The 19,044-nt window shown below is 46.9% G+C and overlaps 1 protein-coding gene across 1 annotated transcript in view; it reads right to left on the bottom strand.

Moving 5' to 3' along the window:
- LOC126524970 (uncharacterized) overlaps positions 1 to 19,044 on the bottom strand; it is an 81,902-nt gene that overhangs the window by 21,147 nt on the left and 41,711 nt on the right. Inside the window, exon 6 of the mRNA XM_055067422.1 lies at positions 462 to 658. Within this exon, the coding sequence (XP_054923397.1) occupies positions 462 to 658 (197 nt within the window). The remainder of the gene's footprint in view (positions 1 to 461; positions 659 to 19,044) is intronic.

The following is a 19,044-nucleotide window of genomic DNA, read 5'->3' as shown; positions in this document are numbered from 1 at the left end:
GCAGCTTCACTTGATATTTCTGTTTAGCCTCCCTTCAAGGCGGACCGAAATCACGTGGCCCTTCTTTCATGACGGCGGCTTCTACATATCGGCAAGATTCATACGAGAGGCCGGATGGCCGCTTCGGTCTGCGGACGAGCACGATGCGGCTCAGGGCCGCCGAATCACCGTCTTCCACAAGGAAGGCTAGCTCCTTTCTCGCACCGTTCGTTGGACCTCAGCCACGCCATACTCGTCTGCGGACTGACTGAGCGAACGGCCCGTCGTCTGAATCCAGCGTAAATTCCGCTTCGGCGGACTTACGTCACTCGCGATTGTCCACGAGCACAACGGGTGATGCTCATAGGTATACGTCGACGGCGTTACGGTTGCAGCGGAGGTGAGAGCTACGTGTGCATGACGGCATCTTATGCGCAAATTTCGGCTAAGGAACAGCTCAGGTCCTACGTCAGGCCACTTACCCATGGTGGCGGGGCCTAACCGGGTTTCTCCTGGAGTGCAGCCCCGACGGTTCTCGGTCAGCGCCCCGGAATTCAGCTTGAGCCACAAGCGCGTGGCAGACGTCGTCGATGTCTTCTTCTTCTGCTTCTCCTTCTCGAGCTCGCGCAGTGCGCCATCGCACAAATCTAAATACGTTGCATCGCATAGACATATCGGCCTGAGGGGGAGGGGCAGATGCGGGGGGGGCACTTGCCCTCCCCCTTATCCCTGTCAAAAATGAGGAGCACAGTATGCTGTTTGCACCCCTACTTTTGAAAGCAGGCACTTTCGATTGCACGCTTGAGCTAAATTTTCTCTTTACAAATTTTATGTGTCTGCTGCAAGTGCGTGCTAGTTAAAAACTACACGTGAAGCTAAATTTTCTTTCGGATTATAGTGGCCAGGTAAGTAATGATTTTCTTTACTGCGTATCCCCTGCTTAGGCAGCGAATATTTTCTTTTGTGCCTTCTAGGGACATGCTGTAGCGGAAGACGCGTGGTATTCGCCCTACATGCTCGCGTTGCATAAAAGGCCACGCACTGGGCAGTACCCGCCATGTGAAATGTGAGATTACGTTATTTGCATCATGTCCAGCTTTTTGAGACCGCTATTTTCATATTTTAAGACATAATTTGGTTGCTATATTTAACCGGCGGGCGCCAGGGGAGGTCCGGATAATGTACTATAATCAGCCGCGCCCAACGACTGGTGTTCCTTAAAGCCTGAAATAGTTGGATTATCAAATGCCGGAATTATTTAATCTCCATCCACAGATGGCATAAATACTGTTGCAGTGTCAGTATTTTATCATGATCAAAAATGTAAGGAAACCTCTTACAGGTGTAACTGCCGAATTTCATTGTGTAATCACGAGTTATCGTAGATATGCTCGTGAAAATGACGTTGTTCGTACGTGCAGGGCCATTTCAATACCAGTGGAACATCAACTTTAATTTTCTTTCTACAGGCTTGTGTTACTTCTGAAACTGTCAATTTAATTTTCAGGTTGTTTTTATATAAGAGTTACACTTTCCCCTGTTTTCCGGCAAGATGAGAAACAGGAGATATTCCATATTTTGAAGAAATGTGGGAACTTCTTGGTGACGTATAACCAAAATTTGCACTGTGTAGGTCGCTGACATGCTCCGTAAGTAATTACCGCATACTCGATTTCTCCCAATGTTTATGTATTAAACACAGCAATTAGTTGTTTTTCCAAGGTATCCTCGGTAAGGCATGCGTGGAACGGCGCTTTTACTAAATTTATTCGAAGTGCGAAACAGTGCCCTCAGTGACGAGCAATAAATGCTTATTCTGTGCAGGTTCATTATAGCCTTTGTAGAAAGTTGCTCATTGAAGCGTTCCAGGGTTTCATACTGCCGCTAATCGAAATTATTCCCACACACCTAAAATAATAGGACGAGATACGGACCTGAACTTCTGTGAAAATAGGAAGAACCGAAAGCGGAATGCGTTCCGAAGCTTTCACTTTCTTGTTTTAAACGCAAGTGTTACAGATAACTACTAAACCCTCGTTTTTCCACGTCGTTTCGTGCATCATACGAGACTCGTAGTTTGTTTCTCTATTGTAGTCGGTGAGCTAAACAAGGCATCTCGTTTATGTCTGGGGAGAATTAGTGACATTGTATGGATAATATGTAGGCAATGTCCCAAATGGGCGGGTTAAATGCGCCTTTTCCTGTAAAATACGTATACAAGTGGCCCATAGCGTTGCTAGTCGGTTTAACTGTCGGTGTAAAACTTGGACGACTGCGCTGACATAATTACAACAAAAACTAAGGTTAAATTTCTTAACACAGAGGGGGGGGCAGATAAGACAAGTTTATGTGGGATGGCAAAAGGTACGCGTTCATTAAATGCACCTTTGAAAAACCCGATGACACTTCAGCATTTCTTACGAATTGTAAACGCGAAAACATTAATGGCCAATAGAACGCCGCTGGGCAGTCCATGCGCGTTATAATCTGGTCTTACCGAGGCGCGCTTAGAACACAGGCTAGAGCTCGCGCGGCAAGGCACATGCAGATAACACAGGCTTCCAAGGGCGAGAGCGCGGGTGACGTGGTGTCGCGGCGATGCCTTCTCCCCTCACGCAACACCTGGCGCGCTGTCAAGGCAGCAGGTGTTCCTTTTCGTGCGCTACGCTGTGTCGAGGTGCGCTCGTGACGCTCGTGATCTAAGTACCGATTCACTGCTGCAGACGCCACCGGCTTTTTCGCTCAATGGGCCATTTGACACTTTCGCATCATTAAATTCGAAAACACAATATGCGCGCCAATTAATGCTGTGAGGGTGGTTAGCCAGCAAAGCTGTGGTATCACCTGATCCGATAGGCCAATGTAACGTAGCCTTGTAACGTAGCCGAGTCCTGCCGAGCCTAGCTGAGCACAGCACCGTAGTGCATAATCATGTTGCCCTTCCTTGCGCCGCCAATCTTATTCGCGCTGCTCTTCAGGTGTCACAGCTGTGCGTGGTTTGCTTTGGGCAGAAATTGTTGCGCCCCACCTTGCCTGAGCGCGGCGTGGTTGTGCATATTGGCGTTGCTGTTCTAGTAGCCGCTCATCGTGTTCATGCTGTTCTTCGGAAGTCTTAACTATGCGTGGCCTTTTAATAGCGCTATGAAAACACAAATCAAATCATTTGTTGTGTGGGTTTTTCTTTACCTACAAAGTGTAGTTACGTCACTCCCTACTTCGTATGCTGCACTTGCCGCTTCCAGGCAACTACAGCTTACGCAACCGTAATATTTACACGGAACCACTTGCACCGAACGCTGTGCGTGCAGGCGAGCTTTCATGTTGTTTCTTTTTCTTTTGCCCGCGCGGTCGGTGCCGCCGCGGATTCGCGGAGGGGAGCGCAATCTGATAATGCTGCGAGGAACCAAGCAATGCACGGGGCGCGCACCTTCCACTGATTGGTTGTGTTTTTGCCCAGGGACACGACAAATGCACTGTTGGGTAGACGTATGCAGCTTTGTTATAGAACAGGGGCGATATTGAGTTTCGAACGTACGACCCTACGCTCAAAACCCCACTGTCTTAACCACTGGGCTAAACAATTTGCCAAGCGTCTCGACGAGCTCGCTTGCCCGCGAGGAGGTCGTCACTGGAAGGAACGCTCAGCGGCGTTCAATTGGAGATTAGCGCATTCACAACTCATAAGAAGTGTACTTAAGTATCCTCGAATTTTTTAAAGTATGCGACATAAATACAGGAAACTACAACTTTTACTCCTACGTTTCGAAGCAAACAGATTCACTGGAGATCTGGTTGCAATTCTACGATGTAGCACAAATCTGCTCTCTTTTTTAGAGCGCAGCTATTCGGCGCCCCTTACGTTGGGCGTTGGCGTACTTCAGCGTCCCTTGGCGTCCCTAGGCCTCCCTCAGCATGACCGAGTAAACGAGCACACTGAAGGATGAAAGAGCGAATGCGCAGCGTAGCGGGTGATGAAAGACGGCAATATAGAAGAGAACGCGAGGAGGAAAACGGAAGAGGGGCTACAGTGAAAGCATGAGGCGGATAGCGGTGGAGAAAAGTATGGAGAAAGGGTGAGGAGGAAAGCATCCTGCCGCACAAGACGGGTTCTGCGGCGACGACCGCCACGAGATGGCGCCAGCGTAGCACGCCGTCGTCTGTTCACCGATGGCATGCGGCGAGCGCGTCGGCCGATACCACACATGCAAACAAAGCGCGGCATGACATGAAGCCTGTCTGCGCCGGCTGCTGTGAATCGCTTCCACGCGCCACCCATGCGCTGCCTCTCGCGATTACCCGATTATCCAGGCAGTCGCGCCACTCTTCGCTGCGTCTGCGATTGGGCACGCGAGACAGATTGTCCGCCTCAGCCAATATATCGGGAAATGAAAACACATATAGAGCAGCGCTCAAATATTGCATTAAAAGGTATGTTAATCGTCGGTGAATTTTCTTGTGAATATGGCAATTCGTTTATGTTGATCGTAATTCATAGTATGTAACCTCGCCAATACTATTACCTAAACTAGCGACACAGTTACGCCTGTTTCACATGATTGGATTTTCGTCGCTCCGGAAGTGCCATTTCCGTCGTTTGCGACGAAAATCGCAGTCGCAGTGCCGACCCCCCGATTTTCGGCTGCAACCAACCGCTTGGTCGCAGACGGTCGCTTGGGCGCACCGTCTCAGCGATCGCTGCGATTTTCCGTCGAAATTGTGCGGAGAGCTATTTCACCAGGTTGTTTTCGAAAATGGCGTCTCGCTCAACAAGTGCAATGCGCGGAAACGCGAGTTGCCGTATTCGGTACGTACGCGAAGGGAGAATAAGAAACGTCTGCCGTAGATTCCATTCTCCCATTTATATGCGTTCGTTCGTATGCTACGCAGCAAATGAAGTGCATTTTCACGTTTCCTTTGTACACCTTTGCGAGTTGGGTGTTCGATCCCCACGAGAGGACATCACCTTTTGGGGCATTCACAATTTCCTTTATTGAGTAGCATGCAAAAATCGCGCGTATGCAGCACATTAAATAATTTCAACCTCGGCAAGGGCAAATGACAAAACAGCAAAGTACCCGAAGTTTCAACGTTGTGCTCAACGCGGCACGGTTCAGTTGCGGTTTCTCGTCGGTTTCCAAGCGTAACTTTCCCGATGCATCTTGAAAGGTTATCTTACCTCACTTATTCAGTTTTACATGGCAAACGTGCAGGCTATCGTAATAAATTTTCTGCGATAGCATTAACTCCGTGGCTTGAATAAACAGCGTCGTCAATTCGTTTGCGAATATTTCATCCACGTTAAGGCGCATCTCTTATCTGCATAATTTTTTCCTCTGCAAAGAAACCAATAAACCTTGAATACGTTGCGGACCTTGTATCCTTACTGCAGTCGTATTAACATTTGCTTTGAACTGTACTTAACTCTAAAGTTAGTAAATTATTAGCTCAGCCTCCTGCACCATCATGTAAACTCATGCAACAATGCGAAATGCAGTGCAAATTTGCAGACTACGATATGGTAGAAGACGACACGTTAGAGTAAATCGAAACTGTGCAGTGAAGTCAGCCAGTTCCATCCCTTTCTGTGAATCCTTTAGGTGTAAACCGTTCTTGCATGCTAATAAAGTGCGCAGAAACATCCTTGCTTTACGCGTTTCTAAAAACAGTTTCTCGTAAGTTTTCCATCATATTTATTAGTGTGCGAACCTATATAACGATATCCTCTGTGATTACTACCGCTATAAGTAAATAGGCTAATGTATGGGGAGTGTTTAACGCCTGCGTTACTTCTGCCGCGAGTCTACTCGGTATTGTACTATCTTTCTGTTTGACCCACGTATGGGAAGTGTTTAGCGCCTACTTTACTTCCGCGGCGGGTCGCCCTGCCATTGCACAACCTTCAGGATGGGCAAACATGTGGGGAGAGCTTAACACCTGCTTCACTTCTGCCGCGAGTCGGCTCGGTATTGTACTATCTTCAGGATCCACTCACCTTTGTCGAGTGTTTAACGCCTGCCTCACTGCCTCCGTGGGTCGGGCAGGCATTGCACTATCTCCAGGATGGGCCAGCGTATGCAGTGTGTTTAACACCTCATTCACTTCTGCCGCGCATCTACCCGGTGTTCCACTACCTTCGTTCGGCCCACATATGGGGAGTGCCTAACGCCTGGTTCACCTCCGCCACAGGTCGGGTCGATATTGCACTATCATCGGGATCGGTCCACGTATGGGGAGTGCTCAACGCCTGCTTCACCGCCGCGTGTCGGCCCGGCATTGCACCATCTTCGGGATCGGCCCACGTATGGGGAGTGCTCAACGCCTGTTTCACCGCCGTGGGTCGGCCCGGCATTGCAACCATCTTCGGTATCGGTTCTCGTATACGGGGAGTGCTTAACGCCTGCTTTACCTCCACCGCGGTCGCGCCAGTATTGTACTATCTTTGAGATACGTATGGAGAGTTTTTCTGCTTACCACGCGAACGACACGAAAATTTTCATTGACGGTAGAGGCATACAGTTTGGCTGTAGAAGCCATACTCGGCGTGACTCCTATCATGCCTTTCCTCGGGTACCATTATCGTTCACTAACATTCGAAGTCTTGTGCGTAAACGCGACCAGCTTTCTTCCTTGCTTGAACATAGCAAATCTGACATACTAGCATTAATTAAAATTTGTTTGTATCCGGATATCTCTGATACAGAAATATTTAAATCTGTTCATGAATTCATTTACAGATATGACCGAAAAGATAAAAGAAGCCGCGGCGCCCTTCTAGGAATAAGGACATTTCCGTCTTATGTAATTACCTCCAACTCTGACCCAGAAATTATCTGCACTACATGCATGTCCCTATCCTCACGAATACTTACAGGTGTGTGTCACCGCCCTCCAAATTCTACTAATCCATTTATTAATGACTTCCACAGCAACATAAAACCAGTAACAAAGCTTCACCCGTCTGATGTCACATATGTGCAATGAAACTTCAATCATCTTTTTCTGATCGTCTGGGTTAACCTATCTTCATCCTGCAATGCTTCGATAAAATTTGAGAATTTATCCTTAGATTTTAACCTCTTTCAGGTTGTTACGGTGTAGTAATATAGTAGATTTAATCCTCAAAACAGCTACTGAGACAATTGATCAAAAACTGTATATTGATGGTCTTACTGATCATTCCTTACCTCAGGTAACTATCAACGTACCCTCATCTTATTCAGATTTCGCTACTAAAAATACGTAATTATAATGAAGCCAATTACAACCTTATGAATTTGGAATTACATATATTACTCTCCCACATGCTGTTACCTTCATTTCACAGTCGGTCGGTGGAAAAGAACTGGATACTCTTCAGGAATAATATTTCTGCCTTGGTTAACCAGTATGTCCCTCACATTAAGATAACCAATGATAAATCTAACCCATGGTTCACCAGATCCCTACGCTTACTGAGGAACAGGAAGAATCGCCACTACGAAAGGGCTAAGCGCTTGCGCATGCAAGAAGCTTGGGACACGTTCTAGGAAAGCTTAAAGAATTAGCCTTCTGCCCTGTCTTCAGCTAAAGATAAATACTTGACTTATGACCTACTACCTCATCTAAAATCTAATTATATATACGTAATTTTACAAACTGAGCTGGTATGCGCTAATTCTACCAGCCGTTTTAGTTGGCGACGCTGCCCGACGGCGCCGCCGCCGGTGTCCGTCGCAGCTATGGCAAGGCTCCTACGCTCTATGAGGGATCGACCAAGGAATCGTTGGATTGCCGTGAGGACGGAAAAGAAGCTTAAGGAGATACAAAAAGCTATAATTAAAAACATATATATAATGAAAAACATATGTGGTATGCTTGATTAAATCATGCATGATAGGAGACTGTCGCCGCCCTGTTTCAAAGGGGATGCCAGTGAATTGTCATAAGCATCAATATCATGGTATCGTGCAACCTGTCACCCTATGTGACATGCGCGCTGCGTAGCGCTGATGCGCGCGCGCTTTGCATTGCAGTATCGTACTGTAACACCAGGTTGCACGCCATGCAGCAGTTGCATGGATAAAAGTACATTTGGTAGTTTTTGCTTCCTATCAATCATGTATGTGTTTCCTATCCACTAGGGGCGATTTGCCAAGAAGTGGATGGATTCTCTTGGCGAAGCAAACGAAGATGAAGGAGATTTATGTAAAAATGATAGAATAAGCACGTGTAGCATACCTGCTTAGATCAAACAGGCAAGGTGACTCTTTGTCAGCGTCCTGTTTTAATGGGGATACCAATAAATCATCATCAGCAGCAGCAGCAGCATCACGAGCATCGAGTCGGGTCACTTGTCACGCGATGTGACATGCGCGCTGCCTAGCGTCAACACGTGCAAATTTTGCATTGTAGTCGCTTTGTATTCCACAATGTCTCTTGACATGTAGCACTTGCATGTAGCACTTTCATGTTGCACGTAGCTGGACTCAGTTAAGTCAGGCAGGCTGGGTGACTATTTATGTCCACCCCCTTTCAAATGGGATGCCAATAAACCATCATGATCATCAACAGCATCGTATCGTGCCATGGGTCAAGGGATGTGACATGTGGGCCGCGAAGTCTCGGTAACTGTGTTTACTCGTCAATACACTTCATGGTGCCACCTCAAAAGGTACGAACCGCTGCTGAAGAAGCGAATTATAGAGCTACGCGCGCGGCTACAACCAGGCAACTTCGGGCTTAGCAGACCGCTGTGTAAAAAGCAGACCAAACCATAGCTCGCGGCCAATGTGGGCGGGAAAGTTCAGATTGTTCTCACGAAGACAAAGCCGAGAGACCTTGCCGCTCAGGACCTCTGGTCCGTGCTGCCAAATATAGAGCTGCTATGGCGTCGCTCCTCCAGCATACGCTGTGCTGGGTGTGCCGCGAAGACCTGTGACTGTTTTGGATTACCATGTCAGAAGTAAAGAATTTCACTGAAAATGCTGTGAACAAACATTATTTTAACCAGCAGGCGAAGACCTAAATGATCCACGCACATAAGCTGCGGAAATGAAAACAACTTTGTATTATTCACTCTCATCTCGATGAATTAATGTGTCTTAACGCTAAGCGTTCTTTGCCTCGTATCCTAGGGGTTTCTCTCTGTCTGCTTCCATTCCCCATACCGATAAAAAACCACCAAACTCACTAACCTACCCCCAATCCTATCTCGCTTACGTCGCCATGTTCTCTCAATTGGGCTAGGAGACCTCATAGAGGATCAACATGCATCCACGCAAACCGTTTTCTGTCAACTCATTGAGGAACTTTTGGGCATCATCACCTGGCCAGGCTCAAAGATAATCCTTGTGCTAGACATTAAGGGGGCGTTTGCTAATGTGTGTCACATCACCACTCTAAAGCAACGAAATAAAGCCGGGAGTGGCGAGTTCATGCACAATTACGTCCTTGCCTTTCTTTCATGCCGTACTGCAACGACCGGCACAGGCAACCGCCTTACTACAACCCTCTTAGCACCCAACAAAAGCTCCCCCCTAATGCCAGTCCAGCAGCATGCGCTCTTTAACAAGGTGATGGTGCCAGACCCTCATCCACTCAGTGTCTATTTGTTTATGACATTACAGAAGGGAGTGAGAACATTAAATTTTTTCATTTCATTTATTTTCACCTTAAAAGCCCGGAGGCCTTACATAAGGGAGAGCTTTAATCCTTGTGACAGTGTTAGAAGAAATGTACAGAACAGCAAAGAAACAACAATAAACAAAACCAAGCCAGGAACAATTGTGAAAAAATGGAAACATCGTGTTAGAGTAAGGGTAAGTGGGATCGGTAATTGAGCAACGTGGTTATACATGTGAAATACAAAAAGACTACAGATATCAGGTAACATGCTCATCAAGTGCATTTTAAAGGTCACTGGCATCCGTGATAGATACAAAGGTTTGTGTAGGCAATTCATTCCCAAACCGAACAGTGCGACCTATCCCTCTGACCTAAACGAGTGTCAGTGGAGGAACACGACACCGTGCAACAAATGGTTGACAGTATCCAGCAATACGCCATCACCAGAGGACTCAAATACGCATTTGAAAAAATAATATATCATGTTTTATTTCGCTAGCGGATCGCTAATCGACGACGGCCTCCTCTTCCCCTACGAATACAACCAAACTCGAGAGAACTCCTTCGCATTCTTTCCGTTCCCCGCAACATATATAAAAAAAAGTATGGGGTTTAACGTCCCAAAACCACTTTCTGATTATGAGGCACGCCGTAGTGGAGGACTCCGGGACTTTCGACCACCTCGAGTTCTTTAAAGTACGCCTAAATCTAAGTACACGAGTTTTTTCGCATATCGCCCCCGTCGAAATGCGGCCGCCGCAGCCGGGATACGATCCCGCGACCTCGTGCTCAGCAGCCGAAGTTCCCCGCAACATATACGGTCAGCGTCACTCCTACGGCCAACGCGTCCGAGAACGAGTCGTCAAGCACCCCTAACACGGTGACATGGTGAGCGTCGTTAACTTGCAGGAAGTAAACTCGGCGTCCTTCCGGAACACCGCCATTTCGGCATCGAAGGAGGCTTTCATCGCCCTGGCCACCGCGGCTCGCCAAAATCAGGACAGCTCCTTAGCCTTTCGGCCTCCCAGGTCGCATTCGGCTGTTATCTCGGAGGACATATCCTAGTTTATGCTAAACTTATCTCTATGCCAGCATCATCCCAGGCTCATAAAATTGTTTTCTCACAAAGATGGCGAGTGGGAGTATTGAGAAAACGCAATAAGTTTCTAATATGACGTCGGTGCCCTTGTCTCGCACATTTCTGGAACCGCCGTAGGTATAGAAGAAATGACGCGTATTCTCATACCCAGCAATTCTGGACAGCTGCTTCACTTTTCTCTTTATGCCGCCACGTGGCGTACCAACCATCAGGATTTCAATTTCATCCAAGTGCGGAGCAGTGCGAGGTATTGCTGGTTAGCGATTGCTGCGAGGACCAAAGTGGTCTCGTACAAAGAGCATGCAGGGCAGCGGAGGCGGTTGGAGGCCTGGACAAAAGACCCCACGCCAGCAAGATCAAGTCAAGAGTGTCCAAGAAGACCCTGACGGAACACCACAATAGACCGTTCGTATAGAGACCCATAAATGTGTCAGATGATGAAGATGAATGTCCTGCCTTGACACAAGCGCTGAAGTTAAACGCAGCTACAAAGGAAAGGAAACGCATTCCCTGGACTTCAGTTAAATAAGCAGTCGGACATCATTAGTGAGAAATGTTATCTCACGGGCGAGTTCGCAATTCGGGCATAGTTTGACCGGCAGTGGCATTAACATTATTTTGGCCGTCCGCTAGCCGAATTTTCGGCAGGCCCTGCGAGATTTCTGGCCTCTCTAATTGATTGACAACTTCTAGGAAATCATATTTTGAGTTTCTTTCACGTTGCTTCCGTAGTAATGGCCCAAGGATTCGCATACTCCAGTTTTATCAAAAATCCCACATGCCCGCCTTCTCTAGTGCGTATCACGGTCACTCTAAATGAGCCGTTATATTTGCTCTGCCTGGCGGCAACATCATCTTGAATAACACCTAGTAGTTCGTAAGGGCAAATAGTCTTGCAAGGTGCATAGTAGACATCCATATTTTATTTCAAGTGAACAGATCAATAGACATGTTTAGACGATAAGTTGATATTTTCACAAGGAATTGGAAGGCAAATACTCACACGCCAATTTGTAATACACATAAAGCGCCCAACTTTTTAGGTGGAATACTGCAGAGACGTGCGACACAGAGTCTAAATTTTATTTTTTAACCTTCGTTCGCAATATCCTGCTGGCTTTGTTGAGAAGTCTTATCCAATCAGGCTTGTACTTCATTATGATTTAAATTTCATCAGGGGATTTAAACGACTCAATGTAAGTTAGTTTTCAAAAGGGAATTGCGTCCCCCCCCCCCCTTTGCAATGGTTTATTGATTTCCCTTTTCAAGAGAAGTCGCACTTTCGCAAGGAAGCACCGATTGCGATAGCAAATTAGTAGATAGCTATACGAAGTAATGATAGTAGTTTTATCGGCCGCATAAGCTTTTAAACATCCGATTACTAATTAAATTGACAACCACGGTGTGACGCCCTTACACGTACACATGAACAGATATCTCTCGATGACCGCGGAAACTCGCTGTCAGAACGCTGGTGTGAGAAATCGCGGCAGCAGCCACCAGCGAATTGACCTTCGTGCATCTCTCGCTTCAACGTGAACGAAACGCCGAAAGCACAGCGTATGCGAAGCTAGCGGCACTACCTGCACTCTGCGAACACCGAGGATTGCTCTGAAGATGAGGCGCGCGCGACCGTGCACTTGGCCACGTCGCAGATCGTTTTTGAGATATGGCGCCCGCACGGCAGCGCCGTAAGCAGCAGCCGCCGCAGAATTCCCGCCTAGTCGCCCCACCTCTGTGCCTCGGGCGCGAGAGAGAGGGCGCGCTTGCGGCCTGCCTTCCTCGCTCGTGCACGCAAGATTGAGGAACTTCGGCCGGCTTACCCTCGCACCCCTTGCACATACAGCATACGGCACGCGGCGACAATTTTATCGCTTCAGGACTTTATACGGAATCTCACAGCTATGGCGATGGCGATGCCGACTGCATAAATGTGCCTGGAGAGTCCATATAACTGCTGTCGCAATAATATTTGCAACTATTCCTAAGTTGAATGGACAATACTAGGTTAACTTGGCGTTTGTGATAAGTTTTACTGTAATCCAACAATGCGAGCCTGATCTTCCTTGGTGATATCGTCGTATAGCAGCTACATATGTTACACATTCGTTTCACGCCGTTGCACTACAAGTATAGAAATCACAGAAGTGACCTCCAGTTCGTGCGAGTTTTTAACAGCTGAAGCTGGAGGTAATCTCGATCCGCCGAGAGGGCTCATTACCAACTTCGTGTACGGAAATAAAAATTACAGGTCCTCCTAAGATCTCCCTTAAGAGGTGAACAGCGCAAGCCTACTCTTCCTCCTCTTATCACTCGCCTCTTTATCCTTGCGTCTTGTCTTTCTTTGCTTTCTTTTAGTTATTACTGCTCACTACTAAGAAGTTTTGTCATTTTTATTCAATTGTGGTAATTACAAGCCGTCGTTGGACATGTTTGCATATCAGAGTCATTAGTAGTCATTACAAGTCATTTCAGTCATTATTATTCATTACTCGTGATTACTAAGCATTTTTAGTCATTTCTAGTGAATTGTAGCCGTTACAAGTTGTCGTTAGACATATTCGTCATTTCATAGTCATTGCTAGTCATTTCAGTCATTATTAGTCATTACTGCTCAATAGTAAGAATTTTTAGTGATTTGTAATTGTGGTCATTAGCCATCATTACACATAGTGGTAATTTAGTGTTTATTAATAGTCTTTACAAGTCATTGATTATCATTTATTCATTACTACTCATTACTAGACTTTTCTTGTCATTTCTAACCGATTGTAGTCATTACAAGCCGTCGTTAAACATATTGGTCATTTCGGAGTCATTAGTAATTGTGTCATTAGTAGTCCTTATTAGTCATTACTAGTCATTATTAACCTCCAGCAATCTTTTATATAACGTAAAGCTGTTCTTGGGCACTTTAAAGAAAGTAAATAAAAATAAATAAAATAAACAAAATTAATTTACTAACTGTCACATTCAATTTTTCATTCTTTATACTCTCTTCATATGGCGTGAGGACGCTTCGGCGGACACTCCGGCGGTCAGGTCTGCTAACACAAACTTCACCATGAGCCTAGAATGGCTTTCACCTTAGAATGTGTGCCGTGCAATGGTTGGCGACTAGGTATATCACCAAGACAGGCCTTTTATGTCCAAATTCTCTGCAACTGAAGAGGTCACTGTTGTCAGGATTGGGGGCTCAATCCCATCGCTCGTGGTCCGTTGCCAAGATTGGAGTCCGGCATAAATTCGAAGGTAGCTGGCCCATGCCGTCGTCCAACTTATCCACGCTGAGGACGTTGATGAAGGGAAGAACTGCTTCTCATCGAGAACGAGGAATATGGGTTTACTTACAGAAATTAAATCAGTCTAACATGACTGCTTGAGAAAAAGTGTGTCAGTCCAACATGACTGCTCAAGAGAAAGTGTGTCAGTCCAACATGACTGCACGAGAGAAGTGTGTCGGGCATCCGCACAACAGCCGTTTTTAAACACTCGGTCCGCCGGCGATACCAGGCGGCAAAGGTTCATTCCGTCATCGCAAAACTAGCCGCCTCCCGCGAAACAAGGTGACGCGAGCGTTCGTTTACTCATTGTAAATTCGCCGCCGCCCCGAAGAACAGTTTACGCACACAAAGGCACACACATTCCGAGGTCTGGAGCCGACGTCAGAGGGGAGTCGTTCCGGGTACCTCGGAGACATTCTGGGTAGCTCGTTGTCCTGCGTGCCGGCCGGCGCATGGGAAGCGACATAAAACGGCTTTCCCGCGGCGGCTTGCTCACGCGTAGCAAATCAGGTCCGCGCTGGGGACCTCGGGCACAATAGTTTGTCCGTCGAACCCGTTTGGTCACAACGGCGATGGGGCTGGTGGATGGAGGCGGTTTTCAGCACAAAGCCCGCTTCTTCGAACGCAGCCTAGCTGCAGCGACGGAGAGTGGGCGATGCGCGTCTTCTCCCCCAGTCGTAATTGGGTGGCAATTTTTCCTTGCAGCTCGCCATTCTTAACACTGTTTACCGAGAGGTGCGCGGGACAGTGCCACTGGATAAATTCTACGAAAGACACGGACGCGTGAAATTCTGCACTGCAAGGCTGCGAATTAATTACCCTCTGCAAAAAAAAAAGAACTGAAGCCCAAACATTTTCACAGCTGAGCTGTAGATAGCTAGGGTACAATAGAATTTTCGTGTCCGTACACAAAAACTATCATTATCAATGGTTCATATTTCCGTAAGCACTCGTACCCTCGTAATCAAGGAAAATATGCTATGGCTCATAACTCCGTAAGACACAGGCTACAAGCACTCGGCAAAGTGAAGTGAACACAGCTTACATTCTTTCTAATCACGCACACAGCAGACAGAACAGCATGTCGAAAACTGTTATCAATGGTTCACAGCCCATGAGCAATGGCTTTTAACCCTGTAAGCATCAGTTCCTCCTCGCACCCTCTATCCCAGTCCCCCTTCCCTTTATTGGGGGATAGTGTTCTTCATTCATTCATTCATTCATTCATGGCAACCCACTCTGCGTGGGTTAGTTGCGATGACACAACCCCTGTGGTCGTTGTCTGCGATTTCAACGTGGATGTGTCGGAACCGAAAAGGGAGTGCTTTACGCGTTTCGTGTTGCAGACATATGGCTTGCGATGCCACACCAATCCGGCCCGATGGACCATCCAGCGGCTTACGTGCATCGATTTGACATTGCCAAAGTATGCGTTTACACTTGCGGGTATGCCGATCAGTTTATGTTATTGTGACCACAAAGCCATTGTGACCGTCGCTGTTCAGCGACAATGAGTCATGGCAATAAAGACTTTACCACAAATTTTTTTACCAGGAAGGTTACCGCTCCTCTGGTCATCCATGTTCGCAGGGCGGATTGGCTTTATCTTTTACTCCGGTCGGTTTACTGCCGCACTCCTATTTACTCATTATCTTATCACTTATTAGTTATTATTTACTTGTTTACTTACATGTTTACGTACTTTATCTCTCTAACCAGTCAGGTAAACACGCACAATCTGGAATACATTATTCAGGGCTTCTGTCTTCACAGATTATCAGATAGCCACGATAGGTGGTCACTGACTCAATGAAATTATTTCCCGAAATGTAGACTCCATATATTCTCTACATACTGAAGAAATGGGCAGGTTCTCTCACTTGGCGCAGCCCGCTAAAGTGTCGGGCTGCTGTCCTAGAGAAACCCTTGTGATGTGGATGCAATTCCGCCGAGCTTAGAGGAAATTCAAGGGATCTTTTTCGCCGTTATAGAACACCGCATTCCGAGTGGTGCATACCTGGTTACCCAAGTTGGCGTTAAAGACTTTCAGTGAAGAGCGCCACGCGCCTACTGGCACATAACCAGTGACCTCACCTGGCATCAAACGGGTTCATCAAAGAACAGCACAAACCGAGTAGCACATAACCCGGGCTCCAAATCGGTGTCAAAGCGCTTCACGGAACAGCAGTACTTACCCAGTGCCGCATCTGCATTGACCCGTGTCGTCGTGGTAAAGGTTCCCTGAAGAGTGGCACGAATATACAGATTGCCGCATACTACGCATACTCAGTGAGCAAAGCTGGTCAGGTGATTTGTTTCGAACCCTGTTCCCTGAGCAGAGCAGCCTGACGTGCTGTCCATTCGACTACGGGCTACACAGTCACCCATGTAGGTGGGAAAATGGTTACATACAAACATACATAGATGCAAACATAAAACATTGTGGCATAACCCGTCTCTCTATGACTGTCAACGGTAATGCTTTAGTATCGAATCATAATGACCCAACATCTTGCCACCGTCACAACGGGTTATGCATCAGGCCAATACGGCAGCGCGACTCCTCTTCCGCGCTTTTCTAAGAGCATTCGGCGCCATCTAGCGCCGCCACCGCGAAGCCTGCGCCTTTTCTCTGAAATGCACGATGCGCCGGTAGCAGGGACGTAGCAAGGGGGTAAGCTTATGGGGCTTCAGTCCTCCCTCCCCCCCGGTATATTTCTCGTGCTGTCATGCACCCTCGACCAAAACAACCACCGGCGCCGGAAATCATTCTGGATTTTGTTTACAATGTCTTTTTCACGCTCGAAAACACATTTCGGCGTGAATATTGCGAACTCTGGCTGCATTTCATAGAAACACCCATGCACCTGGAGTTACTTAACTCAGAGTTCCATCCGAACGCAAAGTTTCAAGGGCATTTTCATGGCGAGCGGACTTGTCGCGGCATCTCGCGGACGCCGCGTATTACGCGGAGGGCATGGATTTCGAATTGAAAACTTTATGGGGATACCGCTTTCATAAACTTCTGATGCGAAAGACGCACTGATATTTCCAAAGTCGTGCTTTATATTTTCAATTCCGGAGCTTTGTTAGTTTAATGTTCTTATAAACATTTGACTTCAAAAGTGTCTTGACTTTTCTAAAGTACATGGGACCATACAACAAGGCAAGCCAAATAAACACACTATCAGACAAGTTGACAAAGTAGGCAGCAAGGTCCAGTGAGACGAAGCGTTCTGGTAGTTCATTTGTGCCGGCATGTCACAGAAAATATATAACTTTCTTTTTTACCAGTGCCAAAGCATCCACAAGGTCGGTCCAAATAGGTTGCGAAGCTTCGGGCGAAAAGAGGTTCAGTACAAGTTGCCAACGACGTCAGCAAGGGGGGTTATGGGAGCAGTGATTGAAGCGCGACTATGTTTGTAGGGCACGGACATTGGGAAAAAAAAAGCGTTTTTTATTTCAAGCGAGACACATTTAGATTTATCCTACGAAAATAAAATTCCTGGTCAATTTTATATATTCGAGAAGAGGTAAAAAAATACAAGTTTATTTAATTTAATTATTATTAATAAATCCATTTCTTTTCAGCGCCCATCGTTAAGGGGGCGTTGACGCCACTTTTACTCGTAATGCAATGCACGTCTTGAAATGAGCAGACAAGCGCGCTCGTAAAGTTCACCTGTTGAAATACGCCCCCCTACCACGTCGTGCTTTTTTGCTTGTCGAAGTTTGTCTGAATTTGGTGACGCGTGTAGCTTCATCGCTTCTTAATATGTTCAGCCAAAAGTAGTGAGTTACGACCGCCAGATAATTGTGTAGTTGTTTTCGTGCGACCGCGCTGGCCATCGGACTTGGCATCCGGTGATAGGAACAGCACTATACACCTAAAACCTTCGTCGGACTCCGAAAAAAGTATGCTCTGTGCAGATGTGCGATTTCGACAACCGTACGGCTGGCCTTTTCCTGCATCGCTTTCCGCGCTGAAAGCTCGAAAAGCCCATTAAGTCGAATGGCGGGGTATTTGAATATACACCTCGAAAAGCATGCCAGCAAAACAAATTTCGCACCTTCTAAAACAAAATCACGTCACTTCTTCTTTTAACGGGAATGGCGTCACATTGTTTCTTTTTCCGCCGGAAGTGTTCTCAGCACATACAGATGGCGCTAAGCCCCACGAACCACCGATGGACAGCAATGTTTTGAACGTATGGGCCCCTATGGAACCTTCGCTACCAGGTATACTTACCTTGGCATCCATGTCAAGACGCTAAAGCCAGCAAAAGTGCATTTTACTCTACTTTGACTTTATTCGCGAGGACACATTGAACCTCTTCAATTTTTTTCTTCTCGCCACCAGCGGGTAGCCAGAGCCAGCCAGAGGCACATGCGTTTTTCTAGTGTTTCCCCGACTACCGCGTGGCGCACTACAGTGCGCGTTCCTTTTTCTCTCGCCGAGAGGATTTTGGCCTTGAAGATTTTTGGACGCTCTCTGGCTAGTACACGAGAAAAGGAAACAATGGTCGCTCGCCGTGATCACTGTGGGGACACGACGGATTACAAGGCGTTCGCTTGGGCGCATCGTAATGTCCTTTGTCTCGCCGGTGTAGTATACCGAGAAGTAGCGTATGGTTCTCTGTGAACCAACGGTCTCGCGCTTCCTTCGATATTCTTTCGGTAGCCACATTAGGTGCCCAAGTAGGCATTCGATTGTGGCCAACACGCTTTCGTTTGCGTTTCTTTTTTCTTTAATTTCGGTGTCGCCGCCCCACAAAAAAAAAAAAAAAACGTTATTGTCGCATGGTGAAAGTTCCATTTTGTTACTTCTTGTGCGGAAAGTAATGGGCAACGGGACTCTTCAGTTGCTGGAGACTCTTATTATGTTATTATGATAGCAATTATATGGGCACTCCAGGCGCATTCCTGCCGCCGCCGTCATGTTCCGTATACATTCCAAGGGCGATAACATCGTCTCCGCGCACCGCGGGTTGTATGTGCGAGTGAAAGCGTACGAGGGGGCATGAGTGAGCTAACGATGGTGGGTAAATATCTTGTTGCGAGGTTTTGTGTATACATGCA

This window comes from Dermacentor andersoni, chromosome 3 (genome assembly GCF_023375885.2).
Source record: "Dermacentor andersoni chromosome 3, qqDerAnde1_hic_scaffold, whole genome shotgun sequence".
NCBI classification, from domain to species: Eukaryota; Metazoa; Arthropoda; class Arachnida; order Ixodida; family Ixodidae; genus Dermacentor; species Dermacentor andersoni.
Note: the sequence above shows the minus strand (reverse complement) of the source record. Positions and strands in the feature narration are given on the sequence as shown.